This window comes from Dermochelys coriacea, chromosome 6, assembly GCF_009764565.3.
Source record: "Dermochelys coriacea isolate rDerCor1 chromosome 6, rDerCor1.pri.v4, whole genome shotgun sequence".
Lineage (NCBI taxonomy): Eukaryota > Metazoa > Chordata > Testudines > Dermochelyidae > Dermochelys > Dermochelys coriacea.
The window spans coordinates 5,085,869-5,107,839 of NC_050073.1; the positions used below are offsets into that span (position 1 = coordinate 5,085,869).

General features: G+C 46.1%; 1 protein-coding gene across 1 annotated transcript; it reads left to right on the forward strand.

Annotated features, from left to right (window-relative positions):
• The first annotated feature begins 3,216 nt into the window (after window positions 1-3,216).
• On the forward strand, window positions 3,217-21,534 carry LOC119856510 (zinc finger protein 879-like). Its single transcript, XM_043516116.1, has 8 exons — window positions 3,217-3,354; window positions 10,856-11,008; window positions 11,135-11,362; window positions 12,540-12,666; window positions 14,252-14,365; window positions 16,672-16,773; window positions 17,372-20,091; window positions 20,140-21,534. Exons 1-7 carry the CDS (start codon window positions 3,217-3,219, stop codon window positions 18,811-18,813), a joined length of 2,304 nt encoding a protein of 767 aa, XP_043372051.1. The 3' UTR covers window positions 18,814-20,091; window positions 20,140-21,534.
• The last annotated feature ends 437 nt before the right edge of the window (window positions 21,535-21,971 follow it).

The following is a 21,971-nucleotide window of genomic DNA, read 5'->3' on the forward strand; positions in this document are numbered from 1 at the left end:
CATATTTAAACAGAATTTTTTGTGGAAGAGTGAACCTGTTTTTTGTAAAGGGAAATCATGCCTCACGAATCTACTAGAATTCTTTGAGGAAGTCAACAAGCATGTGGATAAAGGTGATCCGGTGGATATAGTGTACTTAGATTTTAAGAAAACTTTTGACAAGATCCCTCCCCAAAGGCTCTGAAGCAAAATTGGGTAAGAGGGAAGGTCCTCTCTGGGATAGGGAACTGGTTCAAAGGCAAGAAAGAAAGGGTCTGACTAAGTGCTCAGTTTTCAGAATGGAGAGAGGTAAATAGTGGTGTCCCCCTGGGCGACAGGGGATGGATCGCTTGATGATTACCTGTTCTGTTGATTCCCTCTGGGGCACATGGCATTGACCACTGTGGGAGGATAGGATTCTGGGCTGGCTGGACCATTGGTCTGATCCAGTATGGCTGTTCTTATGACCAATAGAGGGCAGTTCCAACCACCAATATTTATATTTGGTGCACTGAAAGGGCTAATTTTTCCAAAGCTGACCAAAATGATTAGTGAAAGTGTTTTGGAGAAAAACACTAAACAGAACAATGTGAATGAAAATTGGGACCTATTGTTTAAGGAGCTTGTTAGATGGGGCATAAGCCACATTGCATAATTAGCTGAGCTTGCAATGGCCTTCCACTCAACTCGCTGACAGTTCTCCATCTGCAAATGTGGTAACCGTTTTAAAATCTAGATCCAATCAATTACAACATGTCAGGGAAGATTCTAGGCATCAGTGGTCTGATCACTGGGTTGGTGGTGGTAAACAAGAGATTCCCATAAGGCTCCCTCTCCCCAAGAGCCACCCTCATCCTCTCTCCTCTTTCTGCTCCCGCATCCTCTGCAAACTTTCAAAGATGGATTCCTCGTCATGGCCTTTGCTCGTGGGGATGTTGCCTAGTAGTCAGGGTTTCGGCCCTTCAGGGGGGAAGGACATGGGAGGTGGGGGGGAGCCCAGGGCCTCCCACTGGGCTTTGACCAGGCCACTCTGAGGGAAACACAAGGGGGTGACACTTCCTACCATCCTGCTATTGTCAAAAGTTCGCAGTTTATCACAGGAAGCTCTGAAGGGTGTCAACTCACGACATGGCACCTCTTCGCAGCCGGGCATGGCATGGCAGCTCTCTCCTTCTTCGAGTGGCAGCTACCTCTGTAACGCTGACAGATCCCGGTTGTCAGTGGGTGGGATTGAACCGGGGACCTCTGGAGCTTAGTGCATGGGCCTCTATAGCATGAACTAAAAGCCACCTGGCTATTAGTGAAGGCTGTAGAGAAGACTCGTTTTATCTGTCCCTCTAAGTGATCTTGGTGCTACTAGCTGGGACACACCACTATACCCAGAAGGTGTGTGGGTTACATACTTCCCCTAGCTGAGGAAGCGCATCCTGGGAAGTCTCTGAAGCTCAGTTGTAATCCTGGACGACCCCTGTAATGATGCGGCCTCTGGCGGGACACTACTGAGAGTATCAATTCAGGACAAATTGCTTGGAGCCGGGCAGTCACAGCCCAAGGCTGGGTGTCCTTTACTATTAAAGCACGCCAAACCAGCCATACAGAGAGGACTTTGGTTTTACCCCACTGGCTAATCGGAAGTCATACAAACAGTTCCCTCAGATATTCCAGTTCCCTTGTATAACCACCAGCACCACTCCTTATGGGAATGAATGGTTATGAAAACCAATACCCCAGTAAAAGAAAAACAGTTCTCTCAAAGGACCCCAAAGGACCATGCCCCAGATCCAGGTCAATAGACAAGTCAGATCTTACCCACAAATCACACTGTTGCAAATCCTTTAGCATCTAAAATCTAAAGGTTTATTCATAAAAAGAAATAAATATAGATGAGAGTTAAAATTGTTAAAGGAATCAATGACATACAGCAATGGCAAAGTTCTTGGTTCAGGCTTGTAGCAGTGATGGAAGAAACTGCAGGCACAAATCAAGTCTCTGGAGTACATCCACAGATTTGGATGGGTCATTCAGTCCATTGTTCAGAGCTTCAGTTTGTAGCAAAGTTCCTCCAGAGATAAAAAGCAGGATTGAAGACAAAATGGAGGGGTTTCCAGGGCCTTTTATATCCTCTGCCGTGTGGAAGGACCCCTTTGTTCTTACTATGGAAAAGTACTGCAGCAAGGTGGAATTTGGAGTCACATGGGAAAGTCACATGTCCATGCATGACTCCATTCTTTACAGATAGAGCAGCCATTGCTCACATGCTACCTTGAAGGTTCCTAGGCAGGCTTCTCATACGTGAATTGGAGTCTCCCAAGGTCCATTGTGAGTTAAGTGATTCTTGATTGGGCACTTAATCTGAAAATTCCTTTCTCAAGAAACTGACCAAATGCTTCACTAATGCTACTTAGAATCAAACACATTGAGATACAAGTACATAGCCAAGACTCATAACTTCGAACACAAAAAGTATATACACATACAGACAGCATAATCATAACCAGCAAATTACAGCCTTTTCATAGACACCTCACGACCTCCTTTGTACAAGATTTGGTGCAACTATAGGACCTTGGTTGCAGCAATTATCTATACGGTCACAGTTCATGTCAATAATGTCACAGCCCCCCACTTATAACACTGATAGACCCTGGTCGTCAGCGGGCAGGATCAAACCTGGGAGCTTAGTGCATGAGCCTCTACAGCATGAGCTAAAAGCCAACTGTCTATTAGCTAAGGCTCTAGAGCAGACTCATTTAATTCTCTCTCCATGTGGTCTCAGCGCCACTAGATGGGACAGAACACCACACTCTGGTGCAACAGGAGCAAGTCCTCCCTTCCCTCAGGGAGACGGACCTTCAGGTAGTTGCTGAGGGAGAGATCCTGCCTTCCTTCTGTTCTTCTCTCCTATGTACTAGCAGGGCTGGACGACCTTTTCTCACTGTGCTGTGGGGAGCAGGTCCTGGGTACTAAGAGTCTGAAGAAGCTCTCAAGGACTAATTTTTTAAAATATTTTTTATCAGTGAATTGGGAGAAAACATATAATCACTGCTGATAAGATTGGTGGGTGACAAAATACTGGTGGAGTGGTAATTACTAATGAGGAGAGGGTAGTGATACAGAGCCATCTGGCTTGTTCAGCAAGCTGGCCCCATTCAAAGAAAACAAGTTTGACCAGAGCCAAAGTTTGACCAGAGCCAGGTCCTACACCTAGCAACAAGGCATGCCAACCACACCTACACAATGGGGACATGTATCCAGGAAAGCAGTGACTCTGAAAAGGATTTACAGGCCAGAGTGGAGAAGCCACTCAAGATGAGCTCCCAGTGTGATGCTGTGGTGAACAGGGCTAAAGCCATCATCAGACATAGGGGCAGAGCTGTGAGTAGGACAGGGAGCTGTAATGATGCTGGTTCTGGCAGGACCCAACTGAGAGTTCCAATTCAGGACAAATTGCTTCAAGCAAGGCAGTTAGATGTGGGTTTTTCCACATCTAAGGCAAACCAAACTGGCGAAACAGTGAATACTTCAGTTTTACCCCACTGGCTAACGACAAGTTACACAAGCAATTCCCTTGGACACTGCAGTTTCACAGTATTACCGCCAGTGCCACTTGTTATGGGGATGAATGGTTATGAAAACCAATACCCCAGTAAAAGAAAAAGATAGCATAATTATAATCAGCCAATCATAACCTCTCCATGGACCCCTTACACGACAACCTTTATATTGACTGCAAATATATAACAGTGGTCGCAACAGTGATCTATAGAGTTACAGATTATGTCAATAATGTCGTGGGAGGTGACACGGCATCAGTGAGACTGATATTGGAGTACTGCATCCAGCTTTGGTATCCTCATTTGAAAAAGATGTTGTGAAATTGGAGCTGGGGCAGCAAAGAGTCACCAAATGTTCTGAGGGCTGGAGAAAAATGCCTTCTAGTGAGCTATTGAAAGAGCTCAATCTGGTTAGTTTATCAAAAGAAGATTGAAAGGTGACTTCATTGAAGTGTTGAAGTGTCTCAATGGAGAGAAAATTAAAGGGCTCTTTAATCAAGCAGAGAAAGGCAAAACAAGACCCAATGGCTGGAAGGTGAAAAGAGACAAATTCATATGACAAATAAGGCACAAATATTCAACAGCGAGGATGATTCACCACAGGAACAAGCTATCAAGGAAAGTGGTAGATTCTCCATCTCTTGATAACAGGTTTCAGAGTAGCAGCCATGTTAGTCTGTATTCGCAAAAAAGAAAAGGAGTACTTGTGACACCTTAGAGACTAACAAATTTATTTGAGCATAAGCTTTCGTGAGCTACAGCTCACTTCATCGGATGCATTTGGTGGAAAATCTCTTGATGTCATTTAATGAAGACTAGATGCCTTTCTGGAATGTGTTTGCCCAAAAAGTAGCTATTGTGTCATACAGGAAGCCTGTGATACGCAGGGGGGTCATAGTAGAGTCTGTAATGGTCTCTTCTGGTCATAGAGTCTACTCATTTCTGAAAAACTGAGTGTAGCACTGGGAGCAGCGTCTGATGTTTTACTGTCTAGCCGGCTTGCTTCCTAGAATGAACACTCATTGAGTGGGGTGATCCACAGGGAGCAGCTCAAACCTCCAAAGTGCCTGGCCAGCGGCAGGACATTAGCACAGCAAGGGAGGGGTGTGGCAGTGACATCACAAAGGCCTTTTGCAGGACCTCAGACTATTGGTTCAAGGTGGTGGGGAGGTGGTGACCTCACAGAGAGATGCTGACATCAGCCAGGCAGGACAGGGGCAAGGGGCCAGGGAAACCTCGGAGACCCGTGTGTCTTTGTTTCAGCAAGTCTCCTTCTCGAGGTCTCTCTTTGAGGACTGAGAGAGTATTAGGATTCAGGTACGTGAGCACGAGGAAGAACCTCTTTCGAGTTTTCTCCTTTCCTTTTACTGATTTGACTAGAACACAGACGTTCCTGTTTAGAAGGTAAGAGCCTCCTCGAAGTTTGAAACCTGCTCAGTCTGATCCATCTGGTGACAGTTGAATTCTAGGCGTGGAAAACACGAGCTTAAGGAGGCAGAATTTTATACGCACCTAGAATTTTGTCCCTTAAAATCACTGGGGACATTAGGGTTTGTCCTTTTTGTTTCACCTTTTTCTCCATACCTCCCTCCTTTCTCTTCTTCTCTTGCTTCTTTTGTCCTTTCTCCTGTTCCCCTCCCAACACCAGGAGGGGTGTGTGTGTGTGTGTTGCGTCGGAGTTCTCTGCAGCTCCCATTGTGGGAGGTCCACCCAAAAATCTGGGGCTGAAATAGTGCTCAGGCAGTGATCTCCACCAGTGACCTGGGCCATCCTTTGGGATCTCTGGTGAGAACCCTCAGCCTTCTGTCCTCAGTCTCTACCCAGATTGGCTGAGCAGGGGGTTATTGACAGAGAGGAGACTCAGGTCCTTGTTTTTCTCTTTTAAGATCAAGTAAATAAGTCATAACGAATCATATGTTTGACGAATTTTGCTGCTTCTCTGCATTAATTGTCTCTGAGCAGTTCATGATTCTCTCTAACATTCCAGTTCTCCTAAAGTACTTACTGAATTATTCCTGTGTAGTGTTGTTGGTCTGGAGCTCATTTGAGAGCACTTTATTCAGGGTCATTCAAAGTATGAAATTCAAGATCCGATGGTTAGTTTGAAAATCAGGGCTCTTGAGTCCTATTCCCAACTCTGCCATTGATTGGCTGTGTCACCTAAGACAAGTCAATTCTCCTTTCTCAGCCTTAGCTTCTCCCTCTTTCAAGTAGGGATAATAATGATCCTCTCCTACCTACCTCACGGTGGGTGGAGGATGGGGATCCATTGGAGAATGTCACTACAAGAAATGCATAATATGAGGTGTCCTATCACGTTTACTCAGATCAGATTATGACATCATAAAAAAGCTGAAATATTCTATTTTATTTGTATTTTTTTTAAATTGTTAAGAGCAGCAACTACTTAGTTCAGACTGAAGCATCTCATCTAATTTTCGAGATCTAAGTGTCTCCTCTTTGTGTGTGACGAGACAATTTAACACACTGTGACAAACAGGAGATGCTTTCGTTTTGCAACAAAATATTTTTGCAAAGAACTTTCATCCCACTTGTTATGATTTCAAGAAACAAACTGGTGTAGTCTGAATGGGATTTTCTGACAGAAACGGTTTCAGTGAAATTTCCCCACCATCTCGATTCCTGGGCTCTAGCCCTGCCTTGGGGGGGTTGTTGTCCATTAGAACAGGAGTCAGGACTGGTGGCTTCTCTTGCCCCAGTGGAGACAGGACAGACAGACCCAATTAACCTCTACCCTGCCATGGATTGAAGGGATTAAAGTCCCCCAAGGCCAGGCCTCACCACGGCTTCTGAGCCCCTTTCCCATTTGGCATCTGAGGTGGGCAGTTGGGGTGGGGGAGGGGTCAGTCCAACTGCCATAACTGCCACTTTGGCAGGGCCCATTCTCACTGGAAGGGGGGGAGGGATCCCTAATAAAATCCTCAAACCTATTGGTTTGGTAAATAGTCCCCCACTTCACTAAAGAGAAGAGAAAACTTTTAAAGGATCTGAATTTAAACATATAGAGGAACAAAATTAAACAGGTCAGTTTTGACCCCTTTGGCATTTTATGCTGCATGAGCTCCTCCTCCCGAAAGGGAAATGGTTCGTCCCATGAGCTGGGAGTTTAGTGCCTTGCTCTGCTCTGGATGGAACCATCTCGCTGGTGGCAGGAGCAGGGACGATAAAGTCACGGGGGAGCCCATTTTATTTTCGTTTTTATTTTGCTGTCAGGAATGTCAAGAGAAGTCTCTGCGGTTACATGATTTGCCATCCCCCCGGTCTCAGGGTGCGAATGGTCCCTCCCCGCTCCAGGCTGGCAGTTCACTGTTCTCCTCCCCAGGGGGGTGGATGAGGGAGGCGAAGGGAGTGAACAGGGTATCACCAGAGACAATTCTCCAGCCCAAAGAGCCTGTGCAAGTGAGGGAACTGTTTCTACGAATAGGAAGATACATGAAGAAAGTGGTACAATGTAGCATAACCGTAAAAGGCCAATTGCCAGCAATAGTTTCGGAGTCCAGAGGCTGCGTCTGAAAAGGAGAGAGGCGTGCAGGAAGAGCCGGGGAGCCAGCAAGAAGAGCCAAAGAAGAACTGCAGCAGAGATAGAAAAGAAAGCGGGAGCAGGGCAGAGGGGATTGAGCAGGAATTGAACAGCAGCTGCAGCAGTGATTTAACTTTTAAAAGAAAACAGCAACAGATTTATAGCATAAGCTTAATATTCTTCTAATTATGGTTTAGTGTATAGGATAGTATATAGGGTTAGTATGTGTATGCTTTAAGTGTGTGTGCATGTTTTAAGTATACTTACAGCAGCAGTTAGTGGGGAAGGAGGCTAGGGAGGCACCACCCTAAGGGGGCCACGTGACCTCCCCATGTGACCCCTCCCTGCATCACCCCTGGCCCGGGGGACTCTCCACATGAACCTTCCCCACCCAACTCCTAGTCTGGGACCCCCATGATCTCCCCATACTGCCCTTCCCCCCAGCCTCCAGCCCCATCTCACCTTACCTGAGGCCGGAAAGGTGTCCCTAGTCTGGCCCATGAGCTCCCTTGGTGGGCTGGGCTGCACGTCCACGCCACTGGGCACTCTGGCCGGCCCCGTTCCTGGCGCTCAGGGGGCGGGCTGGGGGCACTACAAGGCCCTCAGTGCGACTCCCATGCGGCGCCAGTGTACACATATATAAACTTTAAAGTAATTTAAGATCTGTTGTCAGCGATTTGTTGCAAATTGGCTACATGCAATGAATTGCTTTGCTTAGAATCATTTGAGCTATATTCTATTGTAGTTTAAGTGCTCTTTAATTTGCAATATGGGATTTTTGTCTCGGGGATTTTGTGCCTTTTTGAGGTGTTTTGGATACACTTTATTAGGGATTATTGGTTATATCAATAAGATACTTTGTTTTGGAAAGAATACTGCCTGTGTCAATTACTTTAGCAGAAGGTTATATATGTGTCCTTTAGTGTTTCCTTAAGAACCGCAGGAACTTTTACCTTATGAAGAACAGACTAAGGGGGAAATAGGCAGGTTATAAAGCAGTGCCCCAAAAGCCATTTTTGGGGTAAGAGTAACCCTGGATTGTGGTAGGGGAAGTAGGAGAATGGGACATTCCAAAGTGGTAGTTATGGGAGTTAGACCTGGGCTTGGGAAATAAATACAGCCCTGTATGCGGAGGAGGGGTGGGGTGGAAATGGCTCCCACATAAACTAGACTTCCACATCCTTGGCTAATAAACATTTGTATCCAAGATTAGTGCCTGAAAACCCACTTTCTTGTCTCCTCCCCCCGAAATGCTCCTCCTACACTTCAGAAAAGGACCTGACGGCTGGAAGCTGAAGAAAGACTAATTCAAACTGGAAATAAGGACAAATTTTCTACAGTGAGGATGATCAACCATTGGGACAAACTCCCAAGGGAAGTGATGGATTCTCCAGCTGCTGATGTCTTCAAAACCCATTGTGACACCTTTATGGAAGATGCTTTAGCCCAAACACAAGTTGTTGGGCTCCATATAGGGGTAATACGTTGAAATGTCATGGCCTGTGTTATGCAGATGATATAGATGATTGACTGGTCTCTTCTGGCCTAAATATCTATGAATTTCTGAAGCCATTTCCTGACCTTTCTGCACAATCACCTTTACCAATGTTCCCCTTCCATGCGGATGATTGGTGCAGTAGTTGGTTGTGTCAAGATTACAGACCAGGAGAACTTTTTATGGAGAGGCAGACACAGCTCCAAATTATGCAGGAATTCTCTGCAGTAATTGGTGAAAAAAATACCCTTCTGGACAAAACAGCGTCTTATAATAAAAACCCTTAGGAATGAGTAAAAACAGGTGTCACTAGTGATCAGCACTAACAACAAAAGCAGGAATTGGTTAGTTAAAATATTTGTAGTATAATAACTAGCAGCTTTTTTGCTTATTTTGCAATTTTAGAGTCAAAGTGAACAAGTGCAACACATACCAACTGAGTAAATGTCATTTCATTAATGGTGAACCACATATCTTTTTCATTACACTGGAGGTTAAGTCCAATCACAGAAAAATTCTAAAATGTGACCCTCAGCTGTTTCCATCAGCGATTTCTGTGCATGATGGCAAATAAGATGAGAGAAAACAAAATGCATTTGCAGTGTTATATTAAAGTACTGTACTGCATCTTTTCAGATACATGCATTGACTGTTCAGAAAGAGAAATATCCCTAGGGCAGATAAATCCTTCACCTGCCCTTTCTTTAACTCCTTTCCATGTAACTTGGATATAAGATTCATAGTAAAAATAGTGTTCCAAATATTGATTAGTTCAGTAGAAAACATCAAAGTGATTTGAATAAACATTAGCACTTATTAAAGCAAAGGTGCTGTCATTACAGGTACAAAACTGTTAGGATGACATACAACACTGGGACCATTTTATATGTTTCCAAAAACTTAATCAAATGGAGAGTTGGCATTTCTGTGATGGAATTCTGGAATTTAAAAGGAAAGGAAGTGGAGATATTAGAGCACAGATGAAGAGTTCTCCAAGTAACTTGAAAAGTAAAGTGTACCAAGCCACACTACTATTGTGCAACTCTCACAGCAACAAAGCCTGGGTTAACTAGTTTTAGTGTGTGTGGGAATAGGGTTGTAATGTCCCTTTAAAGTTGTTTGTGAGCCCTCTGATGGTACTTACCGTGGTCCATGTTTTAGAAGACATCTGAAATCAGTCTGACCACAGTGTGCACTAAGCTAGGTCTTGTATGTTTGTATATAAATAATAAACAGATTTTTGGGGGGCCAATTGTGTCTGATAGTTTCTTCATATAAAGAACAGGAGGACTTGTGGCACCTTAGAGACTAACAAATTTATTTGAGCATAAGCTTTCGTGAGCTACAGCTCACTTCATCGGATAAATCCGATGATCAAAGCTTATGCTCAAATAAATTTGTTAGTCTCTAAGGTGCCACAAGTACTCCTTTTCTTTTTGCGAATACAGACTAACACGGCTGCTACTCTGAAACCTTTCTTCATATAATTTTTGTTGTGCACCATGCAAAAGACATGACACTAATTATAACATTTTAGATATTTATACAACTATGAAATAAGTTCTGATAAATTGAGCCCTTTTCTTCTTCTTAATTTGGCTAAGAAGGAAGCAGGGCTAGTCCTACAGACTTCTTAAATTGTAACTGTTGTCCATATAAACCATGTAAAAACATTAGATCTGGATCTGCAACAATTTGGTCAACTATTGCTTTTGGTTGATTTTTTTTTGTTTCATGCATGTAGTATCACTACTGTCAAATAGATACAAATTAGAAACTCAGATATGATATTTAGCAGCGTGTAGCTCAGTCACTGGAATTTCACCTCTGGGAATGATCTTCTCTCATCTTAATGGCACTTAGAATATCCCAAAAAGTATTTTCTTACTTACAGCCACTCACATCCCAGTTTCAGATCTGAATAATTATTAAATAATTTATTAATTTACTAATAGACACTCAACCCATATTTATTCTGGGGAAATCTTTGAAAAGGCGGCTCTCACACCCTGATGAATTACTAAGAAATGTTCTTTGCACCGGGGGGCTGGAACTCAGGGTGCTGGGGGTGCAGGTGCTGCAGCACCCCAGTTCGAAGTGGTTTCCATCCTACACAGGGTGTCCAGCCCCCCCTATAACTATAGCCCGCCTTTGCACAAGGGATGGGAGCCAGCAACCACCAGGGAAGCGGCTTCACCCCGTCTCCCCTAGCGGCTCCCCCTGCACCTCGCTTCCCCGACCGAGATGATTAAGGGTTAAACCCACAGAGCGCGGGGTCCTCCACAGCCTAGACACGCCCAGGAATTCCTGCGCGAGGGGGGCGGGCTAAGGGAGGGACCTTCTCGTGCCCGCCGCGGAGACCTGGGGGCCGAGCCCGGCCCGAGCTGCGCGTGCGGGAGCGAGCCCCCTCTGCAGGCTGCGGCCCCGGCGCGCAGGGCGGTGAGCGGGGCCCGGGGAGGGAGGGAAACAGCCGCAGAGGCTGCAAATCGCTGCCCGGCGAGGAAGCTGCTGGGGGGGTCGGAATAGACCCGCGCCTGGGACCGGAGCCCCCCCCCGCCCCCCGAGAGCCCGGCCGACCCCTCCTGCTCGCTGCCGGGGGTGCCGGGTTCTGACCCCTTCCCGCAGAGCGGGCAGCGGCCGGCGCTGGAGGCGGGGCTGCGGGGGGGGCGGGTCCTTTCGGCCGGTTCCTCTGGCCTGTGCCTCGGGGGCTGGGACCGGCCTGCTCGGGACAGCGGGTTCGGCGCCGGGCTGGGGCCGCTGCACACACTGGCGATGGGAGGCTGCGCTGAGTCCGTGGGTACCGCGGGGGGAAGGTTCCTTCTGTGAGCGCCCCGTCGGCCAGCGTGCTGGGGATTCAACCCGGCACCTCCGAGCTCAAAGCCGGGGCTGCTCCTGCTTGAGCTGCAGCTCTCTGGCTGGGGCTCCCAGGGTCTGTCTAGACCGCAACTAAACCCTGCAGCCAGGCTGTGGCAGCTGATGATAGCTCAGTGGTTTGAGCATTAGCTTGCTAAACCCAGGGTTGTGAGTTCAATCCCTGAGGGGGCCATTTGGGGCAAAAATTGGGGATTGGTCCTGCTTTGAGCAGGGGGTTGGACTAGATGATCTCCTGAGGTCCCTTCCAACCCTGATATTCTATGATTCTATGATGCTCAGCCTAGGGGCAGTTTAATTGCAGTGCAGACATTTGGGCTCCTGCGGGAGCCTGGGCTTTGGGACCCTGCTCTGTGTAGCTCAAGAACAAATAAAGTTGGTCCAATAAGAGATATTACCTCCCCCACCTTGTCTCTGTAATATCCTGGGACCAACACGTCTACAACACTGTAACCCTAATTCCTGCCCAAGAAAGAGGGCAAGCCCAGGGAGGGAGCAACTGGAGAGTGAATCAACCCTGCTCACACCCCACAATGCCACTCCAGTGCCCCACATTCATCCTGCAGTAGTGGCTCCAGCAGGGCCCTATGGGGCTGGCTGCGCCCAGTGCCCTGCTCTGGGCGTTGCATCATGGCTGGAGGGCTGCAGTGCTACTCAGGTTTGGTCTGCCCAGCCCCCCAGCATGGTGACAGAAGGTCAGGTTTGAAGGCTTAATGTAAATGGGGCTGTGACCTGGTGCTCCAGATTTCTGCAACACTCACTGAAGTTTGGCCTGCCTGTCACATCATGACAGAGGGTCAGGAGGACACCGCCTCAGAAGTGGTGCAACTCTTTGTGACAGGATACAACACCCACAGCAGGGGGCCGGGCCCAGCTCTCGGAGCCACCACTGTAAAGTGAATCACAGACACAGAAAACACTGTCCATTACTTTTTTTACACTGCAGCAAACCTACACCCATTATAATGATACAAACTTTCAAACCACCCAGGGCCCTCCCGGTTCCATGGACCACGGTACATCTGCCTCACCTGCAACAGCTATTCCTCTACCAGTGTGTAAACTTTGCCATGCTGAGTTGAGTTGTTTGTCCTTTCAGATGTCAGTGACGTTTGAGGATGTGGCCATGTATTTCTCCCCAGCGGAGTGGACGCTGCTGGGCGAGGAGCAAAGGCACCTTTACAGACACGTTATGTGGGAAAATTACCAGACTCTGGTCTCGTTAGGTGAGGAGCTGTGTCTGTGAGATCAGGGCCCCAGTGCACTGGGCGCTGCACAGATACACCGTAACTGAGATGGAGCATATGTATGAATGGTTGGGAGGAACAGTGTTTATGGGGTTGGAAGGAGGAGTGCATGGGTGTGGATGGATAGAGGCATGTTTAATTGAGCAGAGCAGCCAGTTCATGGGGAGACAAGGTGGGTGAGGTAATATCTTTTATTGGGCCAACTTCTGTTTGTGAGTGTGAGAAGATTTTGAGCCATACAGAGCTCTTCTTCAGGTCTGGGAAAGGAAAGCTTCTCTCTCACCAACAGAAGTTGGTCCAATAAAAGGTATTACCTCATTCACCTGGTCTCTCTAATGTCCTGGGACTGATAGGGCTACAAGTATACTGCATATCTTCCAGAGAAAAGGAGTACTTGTGGCACCTTAGAGACTAACAAATTTATTAGAGCATAAGCTTTCGTGAGCTACGGCTCACTTCATCGGATGCTGTAGCTCACAAAAGCTTATGCTCTAATAAATTTGTTAGTCTCTAAGGTGCCACAAGTACTCCTTTTCTTTTTGCGAATACAGACTAACATGGCTGCTACTATGAAACCTATCTTCAAGAGGACGCACTTCCACCCATGGCCACTAGGGCTCCACAGTTTAATGCAAGAGAATTCTGGCTCTTGTAGTTCCCCAGACTGAGCACATGAGCAGAAAAGGGCCGTGTGTTCTGCAGGCTACAGGATGAAAGGCCACCAACACCACAGTTAAGGAGAAAGACAGACTGGGCGCATCTAAGATGGTATAAAAGGCCAATACCACGGCCGTGGTTTGCCTGGGTCTGTTGACTCAGGACATGGGACTCAGGCTGGAGGGCTAAAAATTGCAGTGTATATGTTCATGCTCGGATTGGAGCCCGACCCTGCTGCAGTCCTCAGGGGATTGGAGGCGGGGCTTGGGCAGGGTGGGGGCTTTGGTGAAGGGGTGGAGCAGGGGTGGGTGGGGGTGGACCATGGGCGGGAGAAGAGTCAGAGCAGGGGCTGGAGCAGCATGCAGCTGCGTAGAGCACCAGGAAATTTGGTGCCAAATTTCCTGGTGCCCTATGCAGCTATGTACTTTGTATATTGGTAGGGACGTCCCTGTCTGGGACCCTCCCTCCAAATATCCACTCAGCAATTTTGCAATCCCGTAGCCCAAGCCCCTCAAGCCCAAGTCATCTGATCCAGGTCAGGCAGAGGTGTTTAATTCCTATGTAAACATATCCACAGGAGGGAGAGGGGTGCTGGGCCATAGTAGAGTAACTTTCCTAGGACAAGGAGAAATATCCAACTTTTGCCACATGTGTTCCCCCCAATCCCTTCAGATACCGCAGTCCTCTCTAGCTCCCCTTTCCACAGGTGCCAGGTTGTTTGCAACTCAATATCCTGCCACTGCCGGGCACCAGGAGTTTTGACCATAAGCAGCAGTTCATGTTTCCATGGAAAACAATTGCCTATTAGCCTTCACAATTAGCTCCTAGCCTAATTGGTACAAACATTGCATATGGAGCTGCACAATGTTCTTAGAAGTTCTTAGGAGTAATGCTTTTCTCTAAACAGGAATCCAAACCCCCAAGCCAGTGGTGATCTCCAACATAGAGCGAGGGGAAGAGCTGTGTGTCCAGGGTCCCACAGAAGATGAAGATGAGGACATCCTGAGTGGCACCCGCCCAGGTGAGGAAGGAGTTAAAGTGTTGTGCAGGGAACAAATGATAGCTTGACGGCAGCTGGAATCCTGATACATTTTGGCCAAAGTGACAATACATCTGGGAATGTTAATTTTTAGTCTAATGTTATTAGTCTTTTTTAGAACAGTATCACATTGTCGGCTCTCATTCAATTCATGATCCACTGTATCCACCACGTTCTTTTCTGATGCACTGCTGCCAAGCCAGTTATTCCCCATTTTCTACTGTGCATTTCATTTTTCCTTCCTAGGTGAACTATTTTGAACTTGTTTCTTCAATTTCACCTGGTTGATTTCAGACCAATTCTCCAGTTTGTCAACATCATTTAGAAATCTACTCCTGTCCACCAAAGTGTTTGTAATCCTTCCCTGGCTGTCTGAATCATTGGCCGAGCAGCACTTGGGAATCTCCCTTCCGAGTTCAGGCCCAGTTTTGTAAGGACCCAACATTGTTCCATTGCTTTTTTGGGCTCTGAATTGACATTAATAAGGGATTTCGTTATTATTTTCCGGGACTGGTTGGGAGGGAACATCATGTTATGGGAGTGAGGAGACCTGGATTCTATTCCTCATTCTGCCACTGAGCTGCTGGCAGACCTTGGACAATGTTGTATTAATTCATATAGACTACATGGACCCAGAGAGACAAAGATGTTAACATGACACTGTTATGGCCAGCATTGAAAAGTGTTAAATAAGGTTTGGGGTTTGGAATACAGAGACAGAACCCTGCGTAGTAACATGGAGAACACCATGAAAAATTCTTTTTCTTTTTATTAAAGATATAGAAAAAGAAGGAAAAAGAGTTAGGTCATACCTGACATTTCAAATGCCTTAAGAACTTTTATTTTGACAATGTCCCTTGTTTCCTTTCCCTTTACCCGGAGAAATTCTTTAGACAAAAGGCCTCTGTTTGAAAGTCTTTTTGATGGTATTAAAGATGGTAATAACTGTCCTTTGGGGAAAAGAGAAGTAGCTAGTTGAAATGGGCTAGAGCTGTTGCTGATATTATTAAAATCTGATCTTGTTTCCTGGGAGACAAAAGCAGAGAAACCCACTCAAGATAGAAAAGAAAAGAAAAGAACAGCATGGATAGAACATGTAACTTCTGGCTTGGGTTTATTCTTACTTGCCACTTCATGGCTGGAGAAACACAGGCACAGCACACGGTCTGATCAGCCAATTGGAGACCTGCCTTGCAAAGCGTTTGAGCATTAGTCTGTTCTGGACAATGCGTTTGGCTGCCTCTTTGATCACGGGCTTACAACAAGGTTGCAAACTATGGCAGTTTGGGCCACCTAAGCGAGATTCTTATTTACTAGAAGGCAAAGGGAGAAGAATAAGAAAAAGAAAAAATATGGTGGGGAATGGAAAGAATTCATGAGGGTTAGGAGAGACGGGGACAAAAATCTCACATTCCAGATGATTTTGGGGAGTTAGCGAGAACTGGTAACCATGGCAATATCCTCCAGCTCCCTTTCTCTGGTACAGTCTTGTTAAGACATCTCTTAGGATTAGGATGAAGAAGATCATGGCTCCCAAAATAGGATCAGGGTGGCAACATGATGGTATCGCTTACTGCAACTGTTGTTGGCACGCTCCTGCAGTTGCTATTTGTTCAGTAAGCAAGGGTTGCATTCAGTCCTGCTCCTTTATTTTCCCCAGAAAGTGTTTTCTTTTGAGAAACCCCAAAAGGAAGTAATGGGGAAAATAGCCCAGCCCCTTATTGTTTTTCTGTCAGGCCTAAATTCTAACTCAGTCATTTGGTTCATTAATGTCCAGTTCCACACTTCTCTTCTTTACAGCCATCATTTTAACACTGTCGTTGAATTGCATTATAGGCCTGTATTATTTGGACTAGTTCCAACATCTTGTTTATATTTTGCACCTTTTCCCATCAACATTTATTGTCATAGGATATTGTAACACTTTATAAACTTTCTCACGGTTTTTATAGTTAAACTGCCAATTAAGGTGAATTTGTGGACCCAATTATTAAAACAGCAAGTTACTCCTTTGACTCAGGTTCTCTCCCACCCTTTCTGTATTTAGTATATAAGCTCTTCAACATCAGAGCGATCTCTCTCTAATTTTGTGCAGCACCTGGTGCAATGGAACCAAGATCTCAGTTACGCTGCCACAGTACAAAGTAACTGTTGAGCCCCAAATAGCTTCCCCTCTTGTGCATTGTGGAACCCGCTGTCCAACAGTGACCATAAATGAGTAATTTACAGTACAGGAGAAAGGGCTTCTCTCAGTGATATTCATTCGGTCTATGTGCTGTCAACCAAAGACCTTGGTGCAGGTTTTCCAGATGCAGAAGAGACCTGGGACTGGTCAGCAATTGAAAGCTCCTTGGGCTTCTTCCTCACACAAAGCTCTTCCCCTGGAGCAGGTAGGGAACCAGCTCTGCCCTTTGAACCAGTGGGAGCCAGAGAGCTCATTTCAGGAATCGTCCATCAGCTGCAAACTCTCCCCTCACAGAGCATTACAATAGGGATTGAAGCCCAAACACGAGAAGTGCTACAGCTCCTCATGTTGACATCCCTCTAGAAACCCCATCTCTCCCCTTACGCAGATTCCCACAGTCTCTCCCTCTCACCCATTTTCCATAGAACATGGAGTCGTTGAGATCTCATCACAGTGTGAGTGTTCCATGTGTGTCCTTGGGAGAGGGGTGTCACTGCTGGTGTGTGGTGATGCTGTTCTCCCCAGTGAGACGGGCCTCAGAATAGGGAGACAATTGTGGGGGCTGATTTTCACATTTATTTGTGGGGCTATTATCAGGGCCTATGACACACTGACCTTCTCCTCCTCCCGTACCGCTGGGGCCCCTAGGAGTTTGGCCTCTTGCACTCAACTGCCAAGGGTCAGCTGTGTTCTGAGGGGAGGGGTGTGGAGCTTTCTCAGGCACATCCCCCTGCTGGGAATATTAGTGGTATCCCTTTGTGAGCAGAACAAGAAATAACATCTGTATTCTCTTCCCCACCAAGCAGGGGCGAGGAACCTGAGCAGGGCTGAGGGGCAGATTCCTGAGGAAGGGCCTGGCACCCTGGAGTCAGTCAGGCCTTTCCCAGGGACATCAGGGAAGAAGCATTCCAAGAAATCTGAGCGGGGAAGACACCACAAGAGGCAGGGCAGGCCAGAAAGGCAGAGGAAAAATCTGATCAGAAATGAGCCAGCAACCTCAATAGGCAATCAGAGGAGATCCAGACCATACCTAAAGTCTCCTGCAGAGGGGAAAGCTGAGCCCAGAAAGAGCCTATTTACCTGTCGTGTGTGCAGAGAAGAATTCAAGGTGCAAAGAGACCTGATAAGCCACCATCGGATGGTTCATAGGAGACAGGAACTGTATCACTGTAGTGAGTGTGGGGAGAGCTTTAGGAGAAAAAAGGAGTTCAGAGCACATGGGAAAGCTCACAGAAAGAAGAGAGACCATTCCTGTTCTGAATGTGGGAAGATATTCCACCAATTATCGCATCTCATTGCCCACCAGCGAATACATACAGGAGAGAGACCCTATTGCTGTGCTGAGTGTGGAAAAAGATTCTTCTATATATCAGCTCTTAACATCCACAAGAGAGTCCACTCAGGAGAGAGGCCCTATGCCTGCGATGAGTGTGGAAAGCGATTTATGGATTCATCAACATTTCGTAATCATCAGGCAATCCACTCAGAAAAGAGACCCCATCGCTGTAACCAATGTGGGAAAGGCTTCAAAGTTACATCAAGTCTTACTAGACACCTAAAAATCCACAGCGAAGAGAGACCCTTCTTGTGCCATGAGTGTGGGAAAAAATTTTGTCTACGAGAACATCTGATCAGACATCAGAGAATCCACACTGGGGAGCAGCCCCATTGCTGTGCTGAGTGTGGGAAAAAATTCAGTCTCCTTCAAAGTCTCAGGAGACACCAGGAAACCCATAGTATGCGGAGACTCCATCGCTGTGCTGAGTGTGGGAAAATATTCCGTCATCCAGAAAATCTCTCTAGACACCAGAGAGTCCACACTGGGAAACTCCATCGCTGCACTGACTGTGGAAAAGGCTTTGTCTATATACATCATCTCAAGAGCCACCAGAGAATCCACACTGGAGAGAAACCCTATTCCTGTACTGAGTGCGGGAAAAGTTTCACCCAATTGTCTGGCCTCACCAACCACCTGAGAATCCATTCAGGAGAGCGACCCTATCCCTGCACGCAGTGTGGGAAGCGCTTTGCTCACTCATCATCTCTCACTGAACATCTGAAAATCCATTCAGGAGAGCGACCATATTCCTGCATTCAGTGTGGGAAGCACTTTGCTCGCTCATCATCTCTTACTCAGCATCAGAGAACCCACCCAGGAGAGCGACCATATTCCTGCACTCAGTGTGGGAAGCGCTTTGCTCGCTCATCGTACCTTACTAAACACCAGAGCACCCACTCAGGATAGAGACTCCAGACCCTTGTATTCTATGGAGGAAACCTCTTCAATCTCTCACTTCACCCTGTTCTCAAAGTATGTAAAAGAGGGAGAACTTGCTCCCACTCTGAAATGTTCCCTCCGTTTCACTATGTATACACGAGTTTAGGTGCTGGGTTTGTTAAAATAATTTGTATGGTCCTGGAGAAGGGAGCATTTAACCCTAGAGGTACTGAAACATTCCATTGTGGGCATTATGGGCTGCAGGTAAGAGAGAGATGACTGGAGCCAAGACTGCACATTGGAGGTCCTGGTTTCTCCCAAGCCGTTTGTTCACTGCGGCTCCCATCCTCTCCGGCTCCACAAATTGAATTAATTGTTTTATTTCTTCTGGCATTTTTCTGTTTGGAAAAAGAATAATGGGTAAAGATTATGCAGAGACTGAAAAGGAGCTTTCGTCTCCTGAGTTAATGAACGGTTGTGACATTCCCTGTGTGCCTCTCATAGTACTGAATCAAAAGGAAGGTTGTTTTGATTTGGCTTTGAGAGAAAATTATGAAGCAAGCTGTCCTGATAGTTGGCTTCATGCAGAATGCAGCCAGGGCCCTGTCTTCACACCTAATTGCCTGGCAAGCAATACCAGCTAGGACCGGAAGGTTGGAGATTGGAGTTTCTGGATCAACAAACAGCATGCTGTTTGGTTATGGCCTGCCTTCTTTATCATCTTGATGGTACATACAAATGCTTGACATCTATGGATGCTGCCGTCATGATTAGCGTGACTACATCACTTACCTATTATCTAATTCATTGTGCCATCAGAAGTCATACACCAGAAAAAAGGCAAGGGCAGGGATGAGAGATGTCGGTTACTTCCTATTATAATGGCTTTTTTTTTAATAACTCAAATTTGTGTTCCTGGATGAGTTAGTGGCACTTTAATGCCACCTAGGGCTTGTCTACACTAGAACTTATCACTTACCAGAACACTCATCCACATCCCTGTGCAATGTAAAATATACCATCCTAAGCACTGGTGTAAATTGAGCTATGTTGATGGAAGAGCTTCCCTGCCAACATAGGTACCGCCTGTCATAAAGGTGGAGATGTTATGCTGACAGGCAAGCTCCCTCCCATTGGGTTAGAGCGTCTTGAATGATAGCTTGGTGTCTTGAACACTAGCGGGTACTGTAGCACTTAGGGCTTGTCTACATTACCCCCTGTATCAGCGGGCAGCAATCGATCCAGCGGGAGTCAACACTGGTACTCCAGCAGAACGAGGAACGCAAGCGCAGTTGATGGTAGAGCGTCAGCTATCGACTTACACAGTGTCTTCGCTCGGTAAGTAGATCTAAGTACGTCGACTTCAGCTACACTATTCACATAGTTGAAGTTGCGGTATCTTAGATCAACCCCACGTGGTAGTGTAGACAAGCTCTGACATGTACCTGGATCTCAGCCTTGACACCAAGTGGCAAGGAGTGCAGGAAAATCTCTCTGGGCAACTTTGCTCTGCTTTGCAGGCTGGGACTTGGGTTTGCTGCTTGTTGTAGGTGTTTTCTGTAAATAACTTGTGGAGCTGCAGTCCCAGCCCAGAGTGTGACATGGGTATGAAACATCCAGAGGTCACGGGGCGGGGCAGAGGTGGGATCCTGCATGGGAACAGGCAGCCCAGAGACCATTGTTTCAGGAGAGAGAATCCTAAATGGAGAGGGAGAGAAACTAATCTCAGCAACATCTTAAATTCAACTGAGCAGCAGTATCGGGCCATTGTCTCCCCATTCCTCAAGCTGGGGTAATTTTTGGCCATTCTTCTCTGTTGGAGGGCAATGATGAGATGGGACTTTGTTACTGTTGTCTCATCGTTCCTGGAGGGAATAAACTAATACAAGAGAAATATGAGTCTGAAATGGCTGCACTGCCATGTGTGTAAGTGAAGCCCTGCAATCTTCCCTGCAGTGTTGACTTTGTTATGTTCCACTCACTCTTCAGAAATGACGTTGGGGAGAAGCAGCCATCCTGCCTTTCTTTCTGGAGCTGGTTATGCCAGCTGCAGTTCAGCTCTGTTGTAATCTGCTTTTAACCATTATTTCTACTCAAGAAATGGGGGTGTTAGATTCTAAACTAGTTAAAATCATCCAGAAAACTCTGTGCTAATGCTAAGCTTTGTTGTACAAATTTACTAGTAGTTCAGTTGTTCTAACCTTTATTCATTGTATATGCAACATCTGTCAGACACCAGATGTATGCTCTGTTAAGGTTTGCCAAATATGAACTGTGTGCTAGGTACAGTTGGTGCAAATATTTCTATGGTTTTATGCTACTTGTGTGTTATGGTCTACTACTAGCTAAACTGCTGTGTGCATAATTAGATAAGAAAAGGTGTGTAAGGTCTGCAGATTCTGGACTTTTCTGTCTTCTAAATGAGAATACAAATATGAGCAAAGCTGAACTCATCGTTTGTAACAGAGTGAAGAGGTATCTGCTGCATAACATTTCTCCAAAGTAGGTACATACTTACCTTTCTGTATTACTGTGACAGTCTGTACCTCTGTGTTCACCCCTTACCGGGATAATGATCAATTTTGTACAAAGTATGCCTTTTGAAGTATTATTTGAAAACTCATAATGTGCTGAACATTATTATCTTGTGAAAATATGGGAGGCAACATTCTGTGTAAAGTTATATGATTCTACTGTATGATGTTACTTAGATATGTCGCAGTTCTAGAGAAAACCCACAGACCAGTTCCTCAGAGACAAAAAGGCAGACTGACCCCTCAGCCAAATATCAGCTAAATCGAATGGACTTTTCCGTGGTTAAGTGGCTCTTATTTGGCTAGGGGAAAGGGTGTCAGTGAGAAATCTGCATTTTAACAAAGGAACAGCTTAAGATTTCTGTCTAGACAGACCATATGTCTCCTAAAACTCGGCTTGGGATGATTCTTGTAGAAGAGAATGAACGATAAGAAAGGGGAAGAGGTGCCCCCAAGTAGTCCTCTCTTTCTCTCTGCTCATGGCATCAATGACACCTCAAAAACAAAAAAAGTAACACCTCACTTGGGGAGGGTCCCAAGCTGAAAGGGTTTCTGCCAATAAAACTAATACAGTATGTGGTGATAGACTTTTGCTTTGAATCCATTTAGCTAGTTTAGTTAGATATTAGTTGTTTTACCTTTTATTTTATA